The sequence below is a fragment of the Podarcis cretensis genome (genome assembly GCF_951804945.1).
Source record: "Podarcis cretensis genome assembly, chromosome: 1".
Taxonomy (NCBI): domain Eukaryota; kingdom Metazoa; phylum Chordata; class Lepidosauria; order Squamata; family Lacertidae; genus Podarcis; species Podarcis cretensis.
In genome coordinates this window covers 12,473,477-12,496,581 of record NC_137170.1, presented here as the reverse complement: position 1 = coordinate 12,496,581, position 23,105 = coordinate 12,473,477, and the positions used below count along the sequence as shown (strand labels likewise).

Here is a 23,105-nt window from a genome sequence, read left to right as displayed (position 1 = left end):
CAGCAGGGGGTTAATGGAAGGCAAGGCTTACACACAATCTTTAGATTTCCCCCGAAGACTTTCTCACAGGAACTTCTTACAAAAATCACGAGGACCTTTCACCTCCCTCCAGTCCCCTGCAAAAATCAATACAAAATGGACAGATGCTACCAAGCCCCAGATTTTAAATTATGTCTTACATAACATAGCGAGCGGCCCTCTCCCTCTCTCCAATCGTGAACCTACAAAACATATGCTTAAAAGGATGGCGGGTTTCGGTGTTTCCGTGTGCATGTGTTAAACTTGGAGTAGACAGGATGCTATGGACAACAATAGTTCACGGGTAAACTTTCATTACCTATTGAAGATAAATAGAGTGGCTGGGCGAAGGACAAGAATACTTCTGCACTGAAAGCCAGTTCACACACGCCCATCACTTAAGGGCCAGGTAAGGAGACGCGGCTGGCGCTGTGGGTTAAACCACAGAGCCTAGGACTTGCTGATCAGAAGGTCAGCGGTTCGAATCCCCGCGACGGTGTGAGCTCCCGTTGCTTGGTCCCTGCTCCTGCCAACCTAGCAGTTCGAAAGCACGTCAAAGTGCAAGTAGATAAATAGGCACCGCTCCGGCAGGAAGGTTAACGGCATCTCCGTGCACTGCTGTGGTTCGCCAGAAGTGGCTTAGTCATGCTGGCCACATAACCTGGAAGCTGTACGCCGGCTCCCTTGGCCAGTAAAGCGAGATGAGTGCCGCAACCCCAGAGTCGTCTGCGACTGGACCTAATGGTTGGGGTCCCTTTACCTTTAAGAGCAACACTGTTAGATCACTCTAAAACGGTCCATTTAGTGCAGCATCCTGTTTTCCTGCAGCAGCTAACTAGATATGGCTGGAATTGGGATTGCAGATTTCCCCAGGCCACACACCCCTGCCAGTTAGTTGATATCACTGGGTGAAATCACCTGATGGGTAGAGTTGAATCCTGCAGGGTGCTGCCTGCAGGCAGGGGTAGGCAACCTAAGGCCCGTGGGCCGGATGCGGCCCAATCACCTTCTCAATCCAGCCCACAGACGGTCTGAGAATCAGTGTATTTTTACATGAGTAGAATGTGTCCTTTTATTTAAAATGCATCTCTGAGTTATTTGTGGGGCCTGCCTGGTGTTTTTACATGAGTAGAATGTGTGCTTTTATTTAAAATGCATCTCTGGGTTATTTGTAGGGCATCAGAATTTGTTCATATTTTTCTTTCCAAAATATAGTCTGGACCACCACACGGTCCAAGGGACGGTGGACCGGCCCACGGCTGAAAAAGATTGCTGACCCCTGCCTGCAGGGGACGCACTGCTGAAGCTGACCCCCAACCTGCAGATGAACTTTGACAGAAGGGCAGGACTTCCCACCTATCAATCGCCTGACACCAGGTGACTGACAGGTGTATAGCCCCACCCACCAGTCAAAGCTGGCCTGATGGGTGAGGTGGAGATAAATATCCGAAACAAAAAAGATCCTAACCCTGAGATATAAGAAGTTCACAAGCAGAGTGCGAAGGTGCTGATAACACCAATATGCAGCTGCATTGCAAGGGTTGGACTAGATGAACCTCAGGGTGCCTTCCAACTCTGCACTTCTATGATTATATGATCCCTACCCCCAGCAACTTGTATTTAGAAGCATAACATTTCTTCTGATTAGTTTTATCATGGTTAGCAGCTGTTAAGAAGACCTGTCATTCGTGATTTGCAGGGAAGCACAAATGTTCCATCACATATTAAATGTCATGTGAGTTCACAGTCTCAAGCACCACCATTTTCCAGACCTAGATCTCAACACCTGAGGAAGAATGGGGTGGTAGACTGCTGGGCTGGTAGAATGACCTGTATCACTTTAGAATGTAAGGAGTTTTGCATGTGTCTCACAGTTTTGAACGCTTCCTGATGTTAGGAGATCCCTGCCAATAAAACACCAGCACAGCAGATCTCCAGGGCTTGATGAGCTGCATCCAAGTGCACCAAAGGAGCTTGCGGATGTAATTTCAGAGCCTTTGTCTATTATCTTTGAGAATTCTTGGAGAACAGGTGATGTCTCCACATTTAGCTGTTGAGGAGCCGTGCAGTGTGCATGTCAGTCTGAACCACACCAAAGAGCAACACGGAAGGAGGAACTACCCTTGGTGCTTCCTCTCATCACTTCAGTGACGTGCAAGAAAAAGCCCCATTTGAGACGGCAATTCCGCTTTCAATTCTTAAAAGGAACAGAATCGCCAGATCTAGCCAGTCCATTGGTAAAGCATATGTAATGATATTTGCGTTTTCCAGCATTGCTTAAATGAGGTTTAGGTTTCTCTCCAATCATCTGTAGGCTTAAGGATACCAGGTGGCCAACAGGCCAGGGCTGCTGCACCTTTAACAGTTGTGCAGAAGATAGAATTTCAGTAGGTGCACTGCAAACTATACCTCCTGAAATTCCCTCTTCTATGCTTTTATTAAAGATACAGGAGCCCTGCTCTCTCTCTCTCTCTCTGTCATGCATCTGGTCTAACGTTATCAGACGTCCCCGTTTCCCAGGGACAGTCCCCGGATTTACAAATCAGTCCCCATACAAAATCCATTGAAGTTGAAAAGTGTCCCCGGATTCATTGGGGGGAAAAAATCTGGTAATCTTAATCTGGTCACCCAGTGTAGATTCCGTTTATGCTGTGCTTCTCAGTCACATCACTGCTCCAAAAACTCTCTTCTCCAAACTCTGGCTTTACCTGTTGAGGGACAGGGCGCCACCCATTGGCCATCTTGCACTGAGCCTATCATCATCATCATCATCATCATCTCCATCTCTACACTGCCCTTCATTTGAGGATCACAGGGCATCTTACAATATAAAAACACAAAAATGCATGACATAGTAACAAACAAGAACACCACCTCCCAGTTTAGAAGGCCATGGATTGTTTAGTCAGTCGTCCAGGGTTGTCCCACACAATGGGGCATCAGAGTGACCACTCTCAGCCCTGCCCTTTGGGGGGCTCCACACCCTAACGTGGAGGCAGCCACAGTTGGGAAAGGCCGCCATGGGAGGAGGGGTGTGCCTGCATTCAGGTGGCAGCTGGGTTACATAGGGGGGAAAGCAATGATTCTTCAACATCAACTTCGTTGGACTGGTCATGTTGTTTGGATACCTGATTATCATCTTCCAAAGCAACTACTCTTTTCCAAACTCAAGAATGGAAAGCAAAATACAGTGGTGCCTCGCAAGACGAAATTAATCCGTTCCGCGAGTCTCTTCGTCTAGCGGTTTTTTCGTCTTGCGAAGCAAGCCCATTGACGGATTAGCGGATTAGTGCTATTAGCGGCTTTTAGCAGCTTATCGGCTTAGCGCATAAGCAGATAAGCGGCTTAGCGGCTTAGAAAAAGGGGGGGGGAGGAAAAAAAACCCACAGGAACTCGCAAGACATTTTCGTCTTGCGAAGCAAGCCCATAGGAAATTCGTTTTGCGAAGCACCTCCAAAACGGAAAACCCTTTCGTCTAGCGGGTTTTCGGTCTTGCGAGGCATTCGTCTTGCGGGGCACCACTGTACTGGCAGACAACAAAAGAGGTTTAAAGATGTTCTCAAGGCAAATCTAAAAAAAATGTAGTATAAACACTGACAACTGGAAAACCCTGGCCTGCGAGCGCTCCAATCAAAGGTGTCATGGACTTAGAAGAACTCAGGGTGAAAAGAAGAAGAAAGAAGAAGAAGGAGGCAGCTGGTGACATAGGGGAGAAAAATAAGCTTTTTCAAAAAGCAAAGTCTCCCCCAGTCTTATCTGGAATGACTTTCAGTTTGTTGGCTTCAAGTTACAAGAAAGACATTCTGACTAAACATCAGAAAGGACTTTCTGACGGTAAGAGCTGTTCAACAGTGGAACAGTCTTCCTTAGGAGGTTGTAAAGCAGGTTTCCTCAAACTAGGCCCTCCAGATGTTTTGAGACTACAATTTCCATCATCCCTGACCACTGGTCCTACTAGCTAGGGATCATGGGAGTTGTAGGCCAAAAACATCTGGAGGGCCAAGTTTGAGGAAATCTGTTGTAGAGTCTTCTTCCTTAGAGGTTTTAAAGCAGAGGCTGGATGGCCATGTATGCTTTAGCTGAGATTCCTGAACTGCAGGGGGTTGGGTTAGAAAACCCTTTGGGTGCCTGCCAACTCTACATTTATATTGTGGGTTAAAGCCTCAGCGCCTAGGGCTTGCCGATCGAAAGGTCGGCGGTTCGAATCCCTGCGGCGGGGTGCACTCCCGCTGCTCGGTCCCAGCGCCTGCCAACCTAGCAGTTCGAAAGCACCTCCGGGTGCAAGTAAATAAATAGGGACCGCTTACCAGCGGGAAGGTAAACGGCGTTTCCGTGTGTGGCTCTGGCTTGCCAGAGCAGCGATGTCACGCTGGCCACGTGACCCGGAAGTGTCTCCGGACAGCGCTGGCCCCTGGCCTCTTAAGTGAGATGGGCGCACAACCCCAGAGTCTGTCAAGACTGGCCCGTACGGGCAGGGGTACCTTTATCTTTAATCTCCCTTAATGGCTCACCATGGGAAGATAGCTTGGCTTGATTAAATTCCAACACTTGCCTGATCCAGAGACTAGAGGGGTCTGGTACCCACAAACTCACAACAATATTTTCCCTATGCTAATTGCCACAGATAGCCCAGCTCATTGGGAGGCAATTGTGCACCTGAATCACACAGACTCACTTTGCAACAGAGGCTAAGGGGCTTGTCTTCCACCTGGAGTTGGTAAGCGCATTCAGACTTAGGGGTTTTCCACCCAGCCCCACCCAGGCTCGAAGCTGCTCACAACAAATAAACGAAGTCCACAAAACAGGGCAAGACACCAGGCAGATTAGAAGCCATCAATAGAAACATTATTCAACAACTGCATCTGCAAGCCTTCCTTGAAAGCTGGGTTTTGCAGCCCTCCCCTGAAGTCTAGCAAGAGAATGCTCCAGCAGACATCTTCTGGCAGACTATCCCACAACCCTGGGGCAGTGACTGAGAATGCCTTGCTTCTTGCGCTGCTTGTCTCTACCTCCCGCAATGATGGCAAACAAAGCAGAAAACTTGAGGGCATTCTTGATTTGAGGGGAGGGGCCATATAGGAAGAGGAAACCTCAAAGATGTGGCGGTCCCAGACACTAAAAGGTTGAAAGCAGTAGCTGGGCCAGAAGCTATTTGTGATGTATGCTTGTTTGTTTTCTCTTTTTTTAAAAAAATAAAAAATATTAATGGTATAACCAACAGGACAAACAGAGTAGTCCAGCAATTCAAGACAAGAAAAGAAAACCAACAATCGAGTATGGACAGGTATAGGTTGAGGAGACAAAAGGGATAAAAATATTGAAAGAAACTTGTTCAAAAGAGGCAATGCTGCAGTGTTCTAAGATAGGGCACAAACAATGGGTCAAAAACTTGTATTATCAAAAGCAGCACCAGATGATATCATATTTGGACGGAGTTCGCCATCCGTGTGACTGCGTCGCTAAATAAGCTAAATAAGCTTTTAAAAAAAAAAAACAGATAGCTGCAAAGTCCCATCTGAGAACCCGACATTGGTGGGCTAGTTTCTCTGATGTCGCTATAAATAAGACTTTTAGAAACCAATTAATAATAGAGAGCACAGAAGCACCCTTCCAGTGCTTGTTTATTTTTGATGTTGCTTGGAGGCCTTTTTAGGTAAGTTTACCAAATACAGTGGTACCTTGGGTTAGACGCTTCAGGTTACAGACGCTTCAGGTTACAGACTCCGCTAACCCAGAAATATTATCTCGGGCTAAAAACTTTGCTTCAGGATGAGAACAGAAATCGTGCAGCAGTGGTGCGGTGGCAGTAGGAGGCCCCATTAGCTTACGTGGTGCTTCAGGTTAAGAACAGTTTCAGGTTAAGAATGGATCTCCAGAACAAATTAAGTTCTTAACCCAAGGTATGGTAAAGGTAAAGGTAAAGGTACCCCTGACCATTAGGTCCAGTCGTGGCCGACACTGGGGTTGCGGTGTTCATCTCACTTTATTGGCCAAGGGAGCTGGCGTACAGCTAAGCCGCTTCTGGTGAACCAGAGCAGTGCACAGAAACGCCGTTTACCTTCCCGCCAGAGTGGTACCTATTTATTTACTTGCACTTTGATGTGCTTTCGAACTGCTAGGTTGACAGGAGCTGGGACCAAACAACGGGAGCTCACCCCGTCCCGGGGATTTGAACTGCCGACCTTCTGATCGGCAAGTCCTGGGCTCTGTGGCATCCCTTTAACCCAGGTCGGCGGTTCGAATCCCTGTGGCGGGGTGCGCTCCCGCTGCTCGGTCCCAGCGCCTGCCAACCTAGCAGTTCGAAAGCACCTCCGGGTGCAAGTAGATAAATAGGGACCGCTTACCAGCGGGAAGGTAAACGGCGTTTCCGTGTGCGGCTCTGGCTCACCAGAGCAGCGATGTCACGCTGGCCACGTGACCCGGAAGTGTCTCCGGACAGCGCTGGCCCCTGGCCTCTTAAGTGAGATGGGCGCACAACCCCAGAGTCTGTCAAGACTGGCCCGTACGGGCAGGGGTACCTTTACCTTTACCTTTACCACTGTAATAAAATAGTAAGAATATTCCAAGAGAGTGGTTTCACCTCATCTTTGTTAGCACACAAAGGGCACTGTGCCATAGAGTCTAGAGAAGGGTGCAAGCAAGCAGACTTGACTTTTGTTTCATATGACAAACATTCCCAGTTCCGCAGAATCCTGGAACAGCACTGGGGGAAGAGAGTTCCTAAGCATTATGTCGATTGTGCCTCTGGCAGTTGCTGGCAGTAAAGGGTGTTGCACTCACATCCAGTGCTTGAAATTCCCCAGGCACCAGGTGCGTTTTGCTACTGGCACACGGCCAATGGCACCTATGTGGAGATTTCTGGGCTCCAGGCTGGCAACCACGGTTTTAAAACCTCTGCCTTATTCCATTTCCGTTTCCACTGTGTGGGTTTCTCCTTCTTGCGTACTGGGACAAGTGAATGGTTTCTAAGAGCAAGCTACAGTCAAACAATATAGTTGAGATCACAGAGTCGTAGAATCATCCAGTCTAACCCACTGGCAAATAGACATTCCATTGTGGTGACCGTAACCTAGGTTTAAGCTTATATATCGGAGTTTCTCACACCACTCATGTCCGGCTTGCAGGCTCCTTGCAGACATCTCATCCGCCACTGTAATGGACTACATAGACCACTATTCCGATTCAGCAGGCACTTCTGGTGTTGGTTTGGTTTTCAATTCATTTACACTCCTCCTTTCTGCCATGGAACTCAAGGCAGAACACATACTGTCTCCAGCCTGCCAGCCATGCACTAACCAGACCTAAAATTCGTTTCACAAAGCTGATGCATCAAGACCTGGGATATAGGCTGAGGATCTAGCCCACTCTGATATCTTGGAAGATAAGGCATTTATATATCTCTGCCTCTCCATCCACACACCCCATAGTGTATAATGTTCTTGTTAAGTAGTTTAGACATGTGTAAGAAACTGAAATAAAAGCTATAAACCAGGAATAGGCAAACTCGGCCCTCCGGGTGTTTTGGGACTACAACTTCCATCATCCCTAGCTAACAGGACCAGTGGTCAGGGATGATGGGAGTTGTAGTCCCAAAACATCTGGAGGGCCGAGTTTGCCTATACCTGCTATAAATTAATGAGCAGAAAACTCTTTTGTGTTGTTTTTTCAAATCAAGATGAATCAGAAGCAGCAGATGAATATCACACCACATCATGTTTATTTGAGCATGCACAGAAGCCACTATAAGGTCCGCAGCCCTCCAAGAGGGTTTTCATGCCTTTAAGCATTGCTTAGAAGGGAACATACACCAAATGAAACTGCTCCTTTGGCAACAACACCATGATAGCAAAGAGAAAAGGAAAAATCTGCCTCCTGGGCATCACTTAAACCAGGAGGTGGAAATCTCAAATAGATTAATTGAGCAAGTTTTAAGCTGTTTTAAGATGTTATCTGCTGTTTTCTTGTTTTGTGTTATTTCAGACTGTACACTGCTGTTGTTTCAGTTTAATGCGTAAACCTGCAAATAAGCACAGCCTACAACCGATGAAAACCCACCAATCTTCCCTACCCATCTTTGGTTATTGCTTCCTGATAAAAACCCTCTTAGCAATATAAGGATTTCGCTGATAATAATGTAATTAAGCAAGCAAGCAAGCATTGGTGTCATTTCTTTCTACCTTCTGAAAGGCAGAAACTTTCCCATAATTACACCGAGCAGATTCAAGGAAAGGACATCACTCACCTTGCGGAGTTTGGTCCTTCTTTTGCCTGTAATGTATTCATCACCACTCATCACATCTGTCCCTGCAAATCCTATTTCCTGTTCTATTCATGAGGTGCAGCAACCTGGAGCTTTAGAGATTGCCGCCACACTTTTCCCATGGCCTTCTCACCTCTCCTCTCCCCAAGCAAGTACCCCATTCCCATTGTTTATCATCTGTTCTCCCCTGCTGGAAACTGCTGTCAGATGTTCACTTATCCCTAATCTCGCTTGCTCCCTTTGATATTCTTTCTAATCCAACAACCTGTCAACTGGGGCATCGGCCCATGTCCAAGCCAGCTGCTCTGTCCCAGGCTCCAAGATTCTCTCCCAGACTCCATCTGAAATGGTTTTAGGGGATTCTGGCCCAGCAAGGAAAACGTGAGGCAAATAATTAATGTCATCTCTATCTGCGCTCATGACTTTGGTGTGCCATTAAGCGCCCCGCCAATGAAGGAAAGTAAACTTTTAAAAGTTGCTTTAAACTCGGGCGTTAATGTATTAATGAAACCCTGGTCAATGTTTAAGGGACATGATTGAGGACAAGCAAGGTCTTGAGGAAGGCAGTGAGAAGATGCTTTTTAATTGAAAAGCAAATCTGCATATAAGCCTCCCAATTTGGACAGAACTTCCTTGCACACCTGCAGCTTTAAGGCAGAACTGCAGAGCAAATGTTCAGCAGCGAACTTTCCTCGTGCTAAGTGTAAAATATGAACATTAAACATGAGCAGGTGGTTAAGATGCATTGCTACAGCACTGCAAAAACTCAGTGTCCCCCTGCTTCTCAGGCAAGAAGGTTGCTGCTTCCCACCTCCCCTCTTTACAGACCTTTTTTGCAGTGCGTTTTTAAAGCTCTGTGGCAGGTGAAGCTTTTCCTGGCATGGAGACCAGATGGTGGGAACAGTTTCATCTGTTGAAACTGCACAGGAGAAAGGCTAGTAAAAGTAAAATAGAAATGGGGGATTTCCACCTGGGATAAAGCACAAAATTAAGTCTTGTGGTTCCCAGAGCCAGGGGGAACCTATCTATTTTTAAAAGTTCTTAGGAACCATCAAAACTCTGTCATGGTGGCTGATACCCTCACACCTGATGAAATTTCCTCCTTCTCTGTGAACCTTGAAAGTACAGGGACTGGATCTTTGCAAACTGCAACTCTTGTTAGAAAATATGCCTTCCTTCAGATTTCTCAGGGTGGGAATGCTAACTTCTATGACAGTTAACCTTCTCTGTAAAGATTTTGAGCAGATTGCTTGCTGTTTCTTAAGAAGCACTGAAAAGCCTCTTCTAGGATGATACACTCCATTTGCACTCAGTATCTGACCTTTTTTTTCTTTTTCTTTTTTAGTATAATACTAACTCCACCAATTTAGAGAGTTCTTTTTTTTTTTAAAGAAAAGTGCACAAATTGCATTGTATGTATCAGATACGGCTCAACTGCTTTCATTTTGTACAGGAATTTAAAGGAAAATTAAACAAGGAGGGTTTGAGAATGCATAGAGATGTACGCAAAAATATTCATATGACAGATAACTGAAATTAACGTCCGGCAGGTCCAGACCCTGAGAAGGCAACGTTTTTCCAGGTGTGTCTGTTCCCATTAGGGTGTTGCAATGAAGAAAAAGGCCTTGACTCTTAAAGGTACAGGATCCCAATTTAGGGCCTGGAGCTGATGACTTTAAATTAGAGAATGGTTTGTTTCCTTTCTAAAGAGTGAATATTGATGACGCTGGGTATGCATATATAAAACACAAACACACACACACACATTAGACTAGCTTAAGATAATAACATGCTCACAGATAACTTTTCACTCCAAATAACTTTTCATTAATTTTAATCCTTGCGCTAATTTACAATGCACACCAATACACTGATTTATTTTGTGTTTTATAGAGAAGCATAAACTCTGACTTCAGGAGAACATTACATATGAAGCTGCCCTATGCTAAGACAAACCACTGGCTCAGCATTGCGTTTGGCTAGTAGCAGCTCCCAGGTCTTGAAGCAGGACCTTTCATAGATCCTTCAAACTGGAGAAGCCAGGAAATGAGAAGGAGCCAAGGCCCCCTCCCTTAAAATATCTGTATATCTCAGCTTCTCCATTTCACACCCAGTATACCCCTGCTGCTATTTTTTGTAGCCATATAGACATGATGTTATCCACAATTCACAGAGGGCTAATGCTTTAAAGAAGGGAAGTGCCAAAGAATGCTCCAACTACCGCACAATTGCATTCATTTCACACGCTAGCAAGGTTATGCTTAAAATTCTACAAGGCAGGCTTAAGCAGTATGTGGATCGAGAACTCCCAGAAGTGCAAGCTGGATTTAGAAGAGGCAGAGGAACCAGAGACTAAATTGCAAACATGCGCTGGATTATGGAGAAAGCTAGAGAGTTCCAGAAAGACATCTACTTCTGCTTCATTGACTATGCAAAAGCCTTTGACTGTGTGTCGACCACAGCAAACTGTGGCAAGTTCTTAAAGAAATGGGAGTGCCTGATCACCTCATCTGTCTCCTGAGAAATCTCTATGTGGGACAAGAAGCTACAGTTAGAACTGGATATGGAACAACTGATTGGTTCAAAATTGGGAAAGGAGTATGGCAAGGCTGTATATTGTCTCCCTGCTTATTTAACTTATATGCAGGATTCATCATGCGAAAGGCTGGGCTGGATGAATCCCTAGCCGGAATTAAGATCGCTGGTAGAAATATCAACAACCTCAGATATGCAGATGACACAACCTTGATGGCAGAAAGTGAGGAGGAATTAAAGAACCTTTTAATGAGGGTGAAAGAGGAGGGCGCAAAATATGGTCTGAAGCTCAACATCAAAAAAACGAAGATCATGGCCACTGGGCCCATCACCTCCTGACAAATAGAAGGGGAAGAAATGGAGGCAGTGAGAGATTTTACTTTCTTGGGCTCCATGATCACTGCAGATGGTGACAGCAGTCACGAAATTAAAAGACGCCTGCTCCTTGGGAGAAAGGCGATGGCAAACCTAGACAGCATCTTAAAAAGCAGAGACATTACCTTACCAACAAAGGTCCGTATAGTTAAAGCTCTGGTTTTTCCAGTAGTGATGTATGGAAGTGAGAGCTGGACCATCAAGAAGGCTGATCGCCGAAGAATTGACGCTTTTGAATTATGGTGCTGGAGGAGACTCTTGAGAGTCCCATGGACTGCAAGAAGATCAAACCTATCCATTCTTAAGGAAATCAGCCCTGAGTGCTCACTGAAGGACAGATCGTGAAGCTGAGGCTCCAATACTTTGGCCACCTCATGAGAAGAGAAGACTCCCTGGAAAAGACCCTGATGCTGGGAAAGATGGAGGGCACAAGGAGAAGGGGACAACAGAGGACCAGATGGTTGGACAGTGTTCTCAAAGCTACAAACATGAGTCTGACCAAACTGCGGGAGGCAGTGGAAGACAGGAGTGCCTGGCGTGTTCTGGTCCATGGGGTCACGAAGAGTCGGACACGACTAAACAACAACAACAATGCTTTAAAGCCTTAGCTTCCAAGAGATATCGATGATGCTTATGAGAAGCATCTGAAAGAGGGTTCTTGATTAGATTCATCTTTGGTCTATTCTTCTGATGTTCTTAAAGGAAAATTTGGGGGGCATATTGTGCTTTTACCACCTTTTAAAAATGGCCTTGAGGAATAGGATCTATTAAAAAAATGTGTCTAAGTATTACAACAGCTTGGCAAAAATCAGCTGCGAAGCAGCACTACATGACCACTATTCACCATTGAAAAGTCAACTCTAAACCATGAGATCCACCTGTTCCTTTTTCCTCCTCCTGGCAGATCCCCAAAACACGGAGAGCCGTACTTCCTATAAGTATTTGAAAGAGAAGGAAATATCAAGCCTGCCCCATGCCTAAAGGCTAGTAATATAAATGTGCAGTCCAATCCTATGCTTGTCTACTTGGAAAACGCCTCCAAGTGAGTTCAGTGGGGAATGTTCGCTAATAAGACTGCAGCCTTAAAAAAATGTATGTTAAAATGTTCGGTTATTCTCCACTGGAAGCTAATGAGGAATAATGACAATTGACAGCTAGGCTCATTCAAACACACCAGCAGAGAAGATCTCATCATCAGCCTAGCAAATTGAGAACATTTGAATTTCCAGCAATTTGAGGAAAACTTCGTCAACACTATTTTAAACCCAGACTGTATGAGTAAAAAGGGAGCTTCTGTTAAAATGTCTTAATTGTTCATCAGTTCAGAAGAAGGGAACATTTAATAAGTGACAATATATTATTAAATCTGGTGGCCACCACCAGTGTTAACCCGGCGCTGTGCTTGTATTTTTCCATTTGCAAGAACACTGACCCTGCAGCAAGGTGTTTTATATTGAAATTGCAATAGCTGTGAAAACTGTGCAAGACATTTAAGAGCGCTGTTAGCCATCGATCTTCCACATACGGGGACAGTAGACCTCTGAGTCATAGAATTACAGAACTGTAGAGTTGGAAAGGGACCGTGAGAGTCATCCAATCCAACCCTCTGCAGTGCAGGAATCTGAACACATAATGCTGAGATGATGCCTTGATTTGGGGGCTTCCCAGAGGCATCAAGCTGATTCTGTCCTCTTTCTGGATAGTAACACTTGTCTTTAAAATAAGTATAATAAATTGCCTGGCGTGCTCGGGTCCATGGGGTCACGAAGAGTTGGACACGATTAAACGACTAAACAACAACAACAAAAAAATTGATTGAGAATAACTAATTAACTAAATTACTGAAATGTTAATTGATTATAATGATATTCATAATTTAGCACCATGCTCCCATCTGCAATTCCGAAATGCAGTGAGATAATTATTTATTTATAAAGGGGATGTCTAATTGGTAAGAAGAACACGTTCACTGATGAATGAGACTTCTTTTTTGTATCTAAATAGTGTCTACCTATTTATTTATAGTCTGCGTGTTAGTGAAGGTCTTTTGATATGCTTCTTGATTTGATCAACCTTCCCCCCCCCCCCAGCAACACATTTTCCCAATCACTATGCAGATTTTTAAAAATAACAAATAAAAAAATGCCCCCATCTATCATGGTTGTAAAACTAGGGTTGTCATATCATACTTAAGCAGTGTCCCGGTGAAAATTGCTGAAATGTCTTTGAAAATCCGGACCTAAGGCAACCCATGTTGGTAGTAGATTTAGGCGATTTTCATTTAAAGTAGCTCAAAAACTCCTTTTCCATTCTTGTTGAGATTTTTCAAAAAAACACACAAAAAACAACTCAGCAACTTTGGGCAAAACAAAACAAAAAGGCATGCCAGAATCCTGGGAAGTCTAGTTTCTTAACGCTGCTGAGAGTTTTTAGGCAACCCCTATTCCTCTCACAGAGCTATATTTTTCAGAATGGCTTAACAGATAATCCCTCTTCCCAGAGAACTCTAGACCTGTAGCTCTGTAAAGGTCTTCCTAATAATTCTCATTACTGTTGACAGACTACAGCTCCCAGAATTCTTTGGGGCAAGCCACAACTGTTTAAAGTGGTATGATGCACTTTTGGATGCATAGTACAGATGGGGCAGTAATAGTCAGAATTTCACTGTTCCCATCTAGGGTAGTTGCCAGAAACGAATGCAGCAAAGGCAGACAGAAAATTCCAGCTGGGCCATTCTTGCTAGGAGTGTGCGTTGTGTTTGATGACACAATGCTGCCTGTGCACAGATGGCTGCATCTGTTGTGTGTGTAGCAGAGGAGTCACTGCTTGCCTTTTTACCTCAAGGCACTCCTCAGGCTCCAGAAGCTGTGGGGCAGAGGATACAGCTCCCCACCAGCATTGCTGAGTACCCATAAGCAGGAAAGCTGAGAGAAAGGTGTGTGCTCAGGGCATGGAAGCTCACAGCACACGTGGGCAGTCTCAGAATGGGAAGCATTTCCTTTCCAAAAATAAAATCACTTGGTGCACAATATCACTAGCTATTTGGTAGAGACACGAAACAGGGCCTTTTCGGTGGTGGCTGCTCCCAAACTCCTTCCCTAGAGAAGATAGACCGGCTCCCTCCATGTTGATCTTCTGCTGGCAGGTGAAAACCTTCTTGTTCCAACAAGCTTTTGGAAACTGATGGCCACCATATATGAATGAGATGAGATTCCCCTATTGCAGGGGGTTGGACTAAATGACCCTCAAGCTCCTTTCCAACTCTATGATTATATTTCTGCTTTTAATTAAAGGGCTGGTGCTGTGCTCCTTTTCTTGTAATTATTGGTATGGTTTTAACAGATTATATATATGTATATGGTTTTAATTTGATCAGTGCTTGGTTTCCCTCCTATTCTTTTAGTGATTCTTATTTTTATCTGCAAGCCGCCTAGAGTCCCGTCAGGGGAAAATAAACATACAATAATTTTTAAAGTAAAAATGGTGCCGTCTCTCCCGCCCATCCCCCCTTTTTTGCAGGTACGGAACTCTGCACATGCCCAGAGCCACTCAGCGGATTCGATTTATTCTATTTCTGCGCCGCTTTTCTTTCAAATGAACCCCAAAGCGGCTTACAAACCATAAAGAACAAAAACAAGCAGCGTAAATCATACGGGGGGGGGGGGAATCAAACCCCCACAAATCATCCGTGAAACTGCCACAACCTATTGAACACTGTTAACAAAGCAACAAAGATAGATGAGAGATAGAGAGATAGATAGATAGAGAGAGAGAGAGAGAGAGTAGAGAGAGAGAGAGATAGATAGATAGATAGAGAGAGAGAGAGAGAGAGTAGAGAGAGAGAGAGATAGATAGATAGCTGAACATCGCAATTAAAGTCAAAGTCCGATTACACGATTTGCACATCCGAGTTTATAATATATATAAAACAATGCTTTTTTTGGGGGGGGAGGGAGCTGCAGCCCATCTCTTTCGGCAACCAGGAACCCCCTCAGCCACGAAAAAAGCCCACGTCCTCTGCCCATGTGCAAAGTGCTTCCCCCGCCCCCCCCATCACTTCTACGTGAACCTCAGGGAACCTTTTGGGGCAGGGGAGAGAGGGGGGCAAAGGAGGAGGCAAGTCGCCCCCTCACGCCGGAGCCTCCGTTTCCGAAGCGCCGGGCTTGCGTCGGAGGCGGCGGCCGGCGAGGCCTAGTCCGGGCGGAAAGAAAGCGGCGGCAACGGCGGCGGCGGCGCTTCCTCCAGGCTGGGCCGCAGACCCTCCTCACCGGGCTTACCTGGCGGTAGCGGAGGCGAAAAGGCCTCAGATACTGGGAGTGGTCGCAGGGCCCCACCGCTAAGTCCTCGATGGATTCCATGGGGGGCGAGGAGGAGAAGGAGGAGGAAGCAGCGCCTTCGCCTCGGAGATGCAGCCGGAGAGGGGAGCGAGGAGGAGGGAGAGAGAGAGAGAGAGAGAGGAGAGCGGGTGAGCTGCCTCTCTCATATATATTGATATGCCGGAGGTGTTCTGACTGGAATATGCACCTGTGGCTGCGTGTCCATGAGACTTCTAAATCACGCACCCAGCTTCTCCCTCTTCTCCCCCACCCGAAATCCTGGAAACTATGGTTCCCTCACACACACGAGAGAGAGAAAACTACAGTTCCCAGCACCCTTCACAAACTACACACGGAATTGCAGAAAGAGATCGGAGTGCTTGGCATATAGCAAGTCCCCGTTTTCTCCGGGAGGCTTCCAGCTGAGAGAGCATAAAACGCCCTTCCTGAAATAATAATAATAACATGAACAATAATAATAATTTATTATTTATACCCAAGCCACTCTGGGCGGCTCTCAGCAGAATATAATAAGCACAATCTCAGCAGAATATAATAAGCACAGTATATTAGCTCTGTGCTGCAGGTAAGAGGCAAGTAGGCAAGCCTCAGAACATCTAGTGAGCATATCACAGGCAAAACTTGACAGGTATCATATATGTGTGTGTCTGTGTGTGTGTGTGTACAGTCATACCTTGGGTTACAGACGTTTCGGGTCGTGTGATTTCGGGTTGCGCACCGCACCCGGAAGTACCAGAATGGGTTACGTCTGGGTTTCAGCGCTTGCGCATGCGCAGAATCGCTAAATTGCGCTTTGCGCAGAAGTGTTGAATCGCAACCCGCGCGTGCGCAGATGCGGTACTGCGGGTTGCAAACGCTGCAGGTTGTGAACGTGCTTCCCATGCGGATCACGTTCGCAAACCGAGCATCCACTGTATGTGTGTGTGTATATATATATATACAGTCATACCTCTTGTTACGTTTGCTTCAGGTTAAAGCTTTTCAGGTTGTGTCCTGCGGTGACCTGGAAGTACCGGAAAGGGTTACCTCCGGGTTTCACCGCTTGCGCATGCACAGACGCTCAAAATGACGTCACGCACATGCACAGAAACGGCAGTTGCGTTCTGCTCATGTTGCGAACAGGGCTCCGGAATGGATCCCGTTCGCAACCAGAGATACCACTGTATATATGTAAGTGTGTGTGTGTGTGTAGTATTTTTATTAAAGATTTTCTTGGTTTACAAAGTTCTGCAATATATATTGCAGGTACCATATATTGACAGGAACCATACAGGTTATTTGTTTGTCTGCAGCCTACTGCAGAGGCTTTCAACCTTTTTTGGGTCCACGGCTCCCTTGACCAACTACTTTCTGTCTGCGGCATCCCTGTGGGGCTCAGGAGCCCAGTTAGGTCACCCCTTGCCTCCAGCCCCTCACCCCTTTTTGAACACCCTACCTTGGGGAGGGTTCCCTCAGTCTCTTCTCTCCTCTCCTTGGGAGTCCTCTGGGCAGCCGCTGCTGCTGCCGCCCCTGGTCTCTGAACTGCCCCCCACCCCACCCCAAAGAGAGGTGCCTCCTCACACTGCCCCACAGGGGCCTGGGAAGCACCCCCTGGCCAGCCCCAGGGGCACCATTCGCCTGGGGAGCTTGTAGCCAGGACTGTTGCAGCGAACAGCTGTGCAAGCCTTTGGGAGGCAGAGACATGAGAGGGCATCAGAGGAGGGAGGGAAGGAAAGAGGGACAGAGGCCAGTGTTGCCCACAGTGCCCCTGACCATCATTCAAGGCACCCCAGTGTGCTACAGCACACTGGTTGAACACCACTGCCCTACTGTGTTTGAGAGAGAAATGTGGTAGTTATACGGCCAGGGTCTGGATGAACTCCATTCCTTTAAAATTATGCACCAAGAATAGCTGGGTTCTGCAGCCGTTCTCCTCTCTTGGAGGTTTTTGAGCAGAGGTTGGATGGCTATCTGTCATGGATGCTTCAGCTGAGATTCCTTCATTCCAGGGAGTTGGACTAGATGACCCTCGGAGTCACTTCCAATTCTATGATTCTGTGATTCTAAATTGAGTAAATTTAACCATTTCCCATAACTTCCACTTTTGCACAACGTCACTTGTTTATTTGTTTGATTATTTGCCTGCCTTTTACTGCAGGATCCCAGGGCAGGTTGCTGCAATTTAAATACAGTAGGGTACCTCGGGTTTAGAACTTAATTCGTTCTGGAGGTCCGTTCTTAACCTGAAACTGTTCTTAACCTGAGGTACCACTTTAGCTAATGGGGCCTCCCGCTGCTGCTGCGCCGCTGCCACGCCATTTCTGTTCTCATCCTGAAGCGAAGTTCTTAACCTGGGGTACTATTTCTGGGTTAGTGGATTCTGTAACCTGAAGCGTCTGTAACCTGAAGCATCTGTAACTCGAGGTACCACTGTACAGTGGACGCTCGGGTTGCGAACGTGATCCGTGCGGGAGTATGACTGTATTGAAATAAGTTTTGAAGGGGTACAATCAACCGAGAGAATTGGGCTGGCCCCCAAAATATCTCTTTCAGGGGTCAAAGGCCAGGGTGTAAAGAGGTGCCTCTTCATCGTATGACAGAAACTACATAACAAAAGTGCCAGACACACCTGGGTGGCGAGGGGTTTCCACAACTGGAATCCTCTTCTGGAACCATGTCCATCTAGTTGTTTCCGTGGCAACCACTTCCCTTCTGCTCTTTAGTCATGCAAAGGGATACATAACAGGCTGGGCCAGAGCCAGTATCCTAACAAAGGGACTAGCTTGTCCTCTTCAGCTGCTTTTCTTTCTACAAATCCCCACCTTGCCAAAATAAAACCACGGTTTAGGAGGAGAGCTACACTCATTCTGCTGCACCCTTGTCCCGGCCAAATCCTATAACAGTATTTTGTGGACAAAGGTGGTATTTTTGAGATTCCTCCATGCCTGTTAGCCAGAGTGCTGCTTTCCCCTCACGAACCCCAGACTGTATCACTGCCCATATATCGCCCGGGTCAGGGGCAGAAGAATCGTGACCACACGGGGTCTTTCTGCTTAAAGGAGCCATAGAATCAGTCAGTGCATCCATGATGACTTAACATTTCATGCTGTATTCCTCCTCTCGTAAGCCATGGTTTGAGAATCCCTGCCCTAACCTATGACTTAACAAGCCACAGGTGGCTTTTAAAAAAGGAAAAGAATAGGTATTAAATCTTCTGTTGCATGTGATAATTATGTTTATATATGGGTAACCGGGTGCCTTGCTTGTAATCTCGGTGGTGAATCTTTAACTAAGACCTGAAATGCCAATTAGATGATGTCACTATCACATTAAAAGGCAAAGCAGCAGATGGCCGGAATTTCAGAATAATGTTTTAGTACAATCGATACATTCGCTTAAGTAGTGATTAGCAAACAATTGCGTTTGTGTTCATCAGTCTTGCTGTTGCCTAGAAAGTGAATACAAACCAGAGACGAAATGACTGTGACAAATCTGGAACTTCTGTTCGAGAATCTAATGTTGCCCTATCAAGTGTTAGGGAGTGTTAGAGAGACGTTTTGCTTACTGGCAGCCAAGTATCAGGAAAAGGCAATCAAGCTATCTGATCTACAGAAGAGGGAGTCTGGGTTTGGGCAGTTTTTTGTTTTTTTTAAAGGCACATAAAGGGATTAGATTTTTTAGCAAAATGAGGATAATAGTAGAAGAACTGTAATAAAAAATTCCGTTTCATTTTTGCCAGGGTTGTTTGTTGTTTGCTGCTTCCGTTCCAGGTGTTGCAAGCATGAGCTATTCAACAAAAGGATATTTTGTAATCCATAGGAAGGACATTAATTACCCTGCATTTCACATTGTGAGTAATCTGAAAATATTTAGGCAATGCTACCGGATTTAGTGGCCTTTGAATGAGAGAACGCTGGAGAAGGAGACCCATAGCTGTTTCGCAGTATTTGCTTTATTTACCTACACTGAGAGGACGCGGGTGGCGCTGTGGGTTAAAGCCTCAGCGCCTAGGACTTGCCGATCAAAAGGTCGGTGGTTCGAATCCCTGCGGCGGGGTGCGCTCCCGTCGCTCGGTCCCAGCGCCTGCCAACCTAGCAGTTCGAAAGCACCCCCGGGTGCAAGTAGATAAATAGGGACCGCTTACTAGCAGGAAGGTAAATGGCGTTTCCGTGTGCTGCGCTGGCTCGCCAGATGCAGCTTGTCACGCTGGCCACGTGACCTGGAAGTGTCTGCGGACAGCGCTGGCTCCCGGCCTATAGAGTGAGATGAGCGCACAACCCTAGAGTCTGTCAAGACTGGCCCGTACGGGCAGGGGTACCTTTACCTTTTTACCTACACTGAGATAAAAAGTAACCCCCTTTAGGGTTTAGAGATGTAGTGAAAGGGCTTTAGGCTCACCTTCTCCCTCCTCAGATTCCTTTCTCCCTCCTTTCCTCGTTTGAATAATCGGCATTTTGCCATGTTGTCTTGAGTACAGGGCTTTCCTTTCCTTCCAAACCAGAACTGAAATCCAGAAGAATTCAAACAGTAGATTCTGATTCTTCTTTGGAGGCAAGCAGTGGTTAGCCCTATCTGAGCATCTCAACTCCCAGTGGCTTACTGAAACCAGAAATGGGGGCAATTGGAACCTAGGAAGGTGCCTTATACCAAATCATACCACTCATTCGTCTAGCTCAGTATTGTCTACTCTAACTGGTAAGGGTGGCAGAGCTGGTGCTGACTAAAATGACAGCTTAATCCCTTAGCTCTTCTCCTGATCCAGCAGAATGATGAAATAAAACCAACTAAACCAAAAGAAAATAGAGCAAAAACAAGTGGGCCTGTTCTAGGACATGCAAGGTACTTATTTAAAATCTAAAGAAAGGAGTCTGGATACGTATTTTTAAGCTAAAGAACTCATGGGCTGTGATTGCTTCACAGAAAATTTTCAGACAGTGACCTAACAATGGCACCCAAAATACAGAAGCAGTCAATCAATCAATCAATTTATAGTGCATAGCCAAAGGCCTTTACAGTGAACAGCAGAGGGCAAGGCAAGGCTTTCCTCTGGAATCGCACAACATACCCTATAAAAAGTTTACAGCATAACATTTTTAAAATAGAGAGCATTGACATATCCAGAACTGAGCTTCTTAGCTGTCAGAGCAAATTTGGCTAACAGGTGTGTAATCTGGAGATCTTTGTCAGCTAGGACCTCGACTGTCACCTCCGGGGGGGGGGGGGGAGATCGGCCTGAGAGGCAGTCAAGAACAGGTGATAAAAAAAAATTCTCTGGGCATTGGGTATAAGGGGCAAAGCAGCAGGTAAACAGAAGCAGCCAAAAGATAGCCCAGAGGTTGTCTTTGAGATCAGTTTACAGATATCTCGATTAAAACAGGATCTCAAAATAGAAATTAAAGATTACTTTTCTGAAGCAATAAAATGTTCAGAAGGAAAAGTGACAGAGCTGACAGGAAATATACAAGGAGTAACTAAGATAGCTTCTGAAGTGTTTGATATGTGCAAGAATTCTTTAAAAAGTCTTTTGGGGGGGGGGAATGGAATGGACTGTCCTTTCAATAGATGCCTACCTCCAGGAGCTGGAAAACAGATATTGCAGACCAAATCTGAGGGCTCGACGAGTGGAAGGAGGTCTGAAGAAACAAGGTTATGGTGATATTGCAGATGAGTTATCCAAATAATTCCCTGAAATTGGTCTCGCCACAGATCGAACTGAATGCACTCGTAGCCTAAAGAAGGAATTCCCATACAGACATAAAATTTGCTTTAAAGTACTCTCTATGTCTAACTCAACACTGGTATGGTAACTCCTTTTTGTAAAAGACATTCCCCCTGTGAAACTATCCATCTGCCATTCAATGCCGACAAAATATTTCTTCTCCCCATAATTGCACAAATTTCCTTTCCCTTGAAGCAGTGTGGGTGAGCCAGAGGGACGTCAATGGAAAGGTAAAAAAAAATTCTCCTTTGCTCGCAAGTCTCTTATGGGGCAGGGAGTGCCACTGAAGACTGGCTCTTTCTTCCCATTTGTTCAAGCATGGCAGTGAATTATAGATATTTGCTGTTTTCCTTATTGTTTAGGTTAGGTCAAGGTTAGGGTCTCCGAATCCAGGCAGATTTCTCTTCTCCCTGTCCTGCAAAACAACACAAGGTGTTGATGGGTCACCCACCCTTGCAGCTGGCTTAGGCATAGGGGGTAGTTAAAACACAGCTCGTTCTCGGATTTCAGTGGCATGTGAAGCAGGTCTTTACATCCCAGAGTTATCTGGGTTTTGTGCGGTCTTAACACAGGTCTGCGCAACCTGTGACTCACCAAGATGCATGAAACAGCCAGCCATATGTTGTGGCTTGCTTGGCAATCTCCTCTTTTGTTGCTGTTGTAAGAAGGTGACAGGAAAAGAAGTGTGTAATAATAATAATAATAATGATGATGATGATGATGATGATGATGTAACCTGCCCATCTGGCTGGGTTGCCAACGTATGTAGTTCACCAACATACGTGGCTGCTTTTGGCACGGAGGGCCACAGGTTCGCCTTAATAAGAGAAACACCCCCTTCTCCCAACATTGCAAAGTTTCACTCTTGCCTCTGTGTTCACTGTAATGGAAAATTGAGTGACTTCTCTAACTGTGCTGGATTCCTTCCAGAGAGGGCTACCACAATCACCCACCCCGACCAGCAAAGGGGTACCTGCATCTCCGTCCACTACATGAGAAACAAAAATGCAACCGGTGAAACTTTTCCCAGCGTGAAGAAGGGGGCCGTTGCCTGATAATCGTTTGTTAGAAGCCCCGGGGGCCAAATGCAGCCGCTCCACCCTCTCTCTGGGGCTCCAGGACTCTTCCCAAGCCAGTCCCCCCCCCCGAAATTAGCAGCTGTGATTAACTTAGGTCCATTCATTTCCGTGAGCCTACTTTGAGTAGGACCAGTCGTGACTACAACCCAGGGTGTGTGCAAGTGTGTGACATTTGGCGTGCTTGGTCCTATTTGTGCCCAACTCCGCACACCTCTGGCAGGATGTGGCCCCCAGAAGGTTGGCGAGAATGGAATGCGGCCCCTGGGTTCCTCACTCCCAGCCAGAAAGATTGAGATTGCTTCCCTTTCTCTCTCCACACAAGCTGCCACTGTGCAGTACTGTGTTAATAATAATAATAATAATAATAATAATAATAATAATAATAATAATAATGTAGTAACCTGCCCATCCACTACATCTCCATCCACTACATGGGAAACAAAAATGCAACCGGTGAAACTATTCCCAGCGTGAAGAAGGGGGCAGTTGCCTGATAATCATTTGTTAGAAGCCCCGGGGACCAAATGCAGCCCCACCACCCTCTCTCTGGGGCCCCTGGGACTCTTCCCAAGCCAGTCCCCCCCCCCCTGAAATTAGCAGCCACGATTAACTTATATCCATTCATTTCAGTGAGCCTACTTTGAGAAGGACCAGTCGTGACTACAACCCAGGGTGTGTGCAAGTGTGTGACATTTGCCATGCTCGGACCAATTTGTGTCCAGCTCCGCACACCTCGGGCAGGATGCGGCCCCCAGAAGGTTGGCGAGAATGGAATGTGGCCTCTGGGTTCCTTACTCCCGGCC

The 23,105-nt window shown here is 46.1% G+C and overlaps 1 protein-coding gene across 1 annotated transcript in view; it reads right to left on the bottom strand.

Moving 5' to 3' along the window:
• NUDT14 (nudix hydrolase 14) overlaps positions 1-15,735 on the bottom strand; it is a 56,338-nt gene extending 40,603 nt beyond the window's left edge. The window contains exon 1 of the mRNA XM_079963207.1: positions 15,466-15,735. Within this exon, the coding sequence (XP_079819333.1) occupies positions 15,466-15,546 (81 nt within the window). The 5' untranslated portion in view covers positions 15,547-15,735. The remainder of the gene's footprint in view (positions 1-15,465) is intronic.
• Between the last annotated feature and the right edge of the window lie 7,370 nt (positions 15,736-23,105).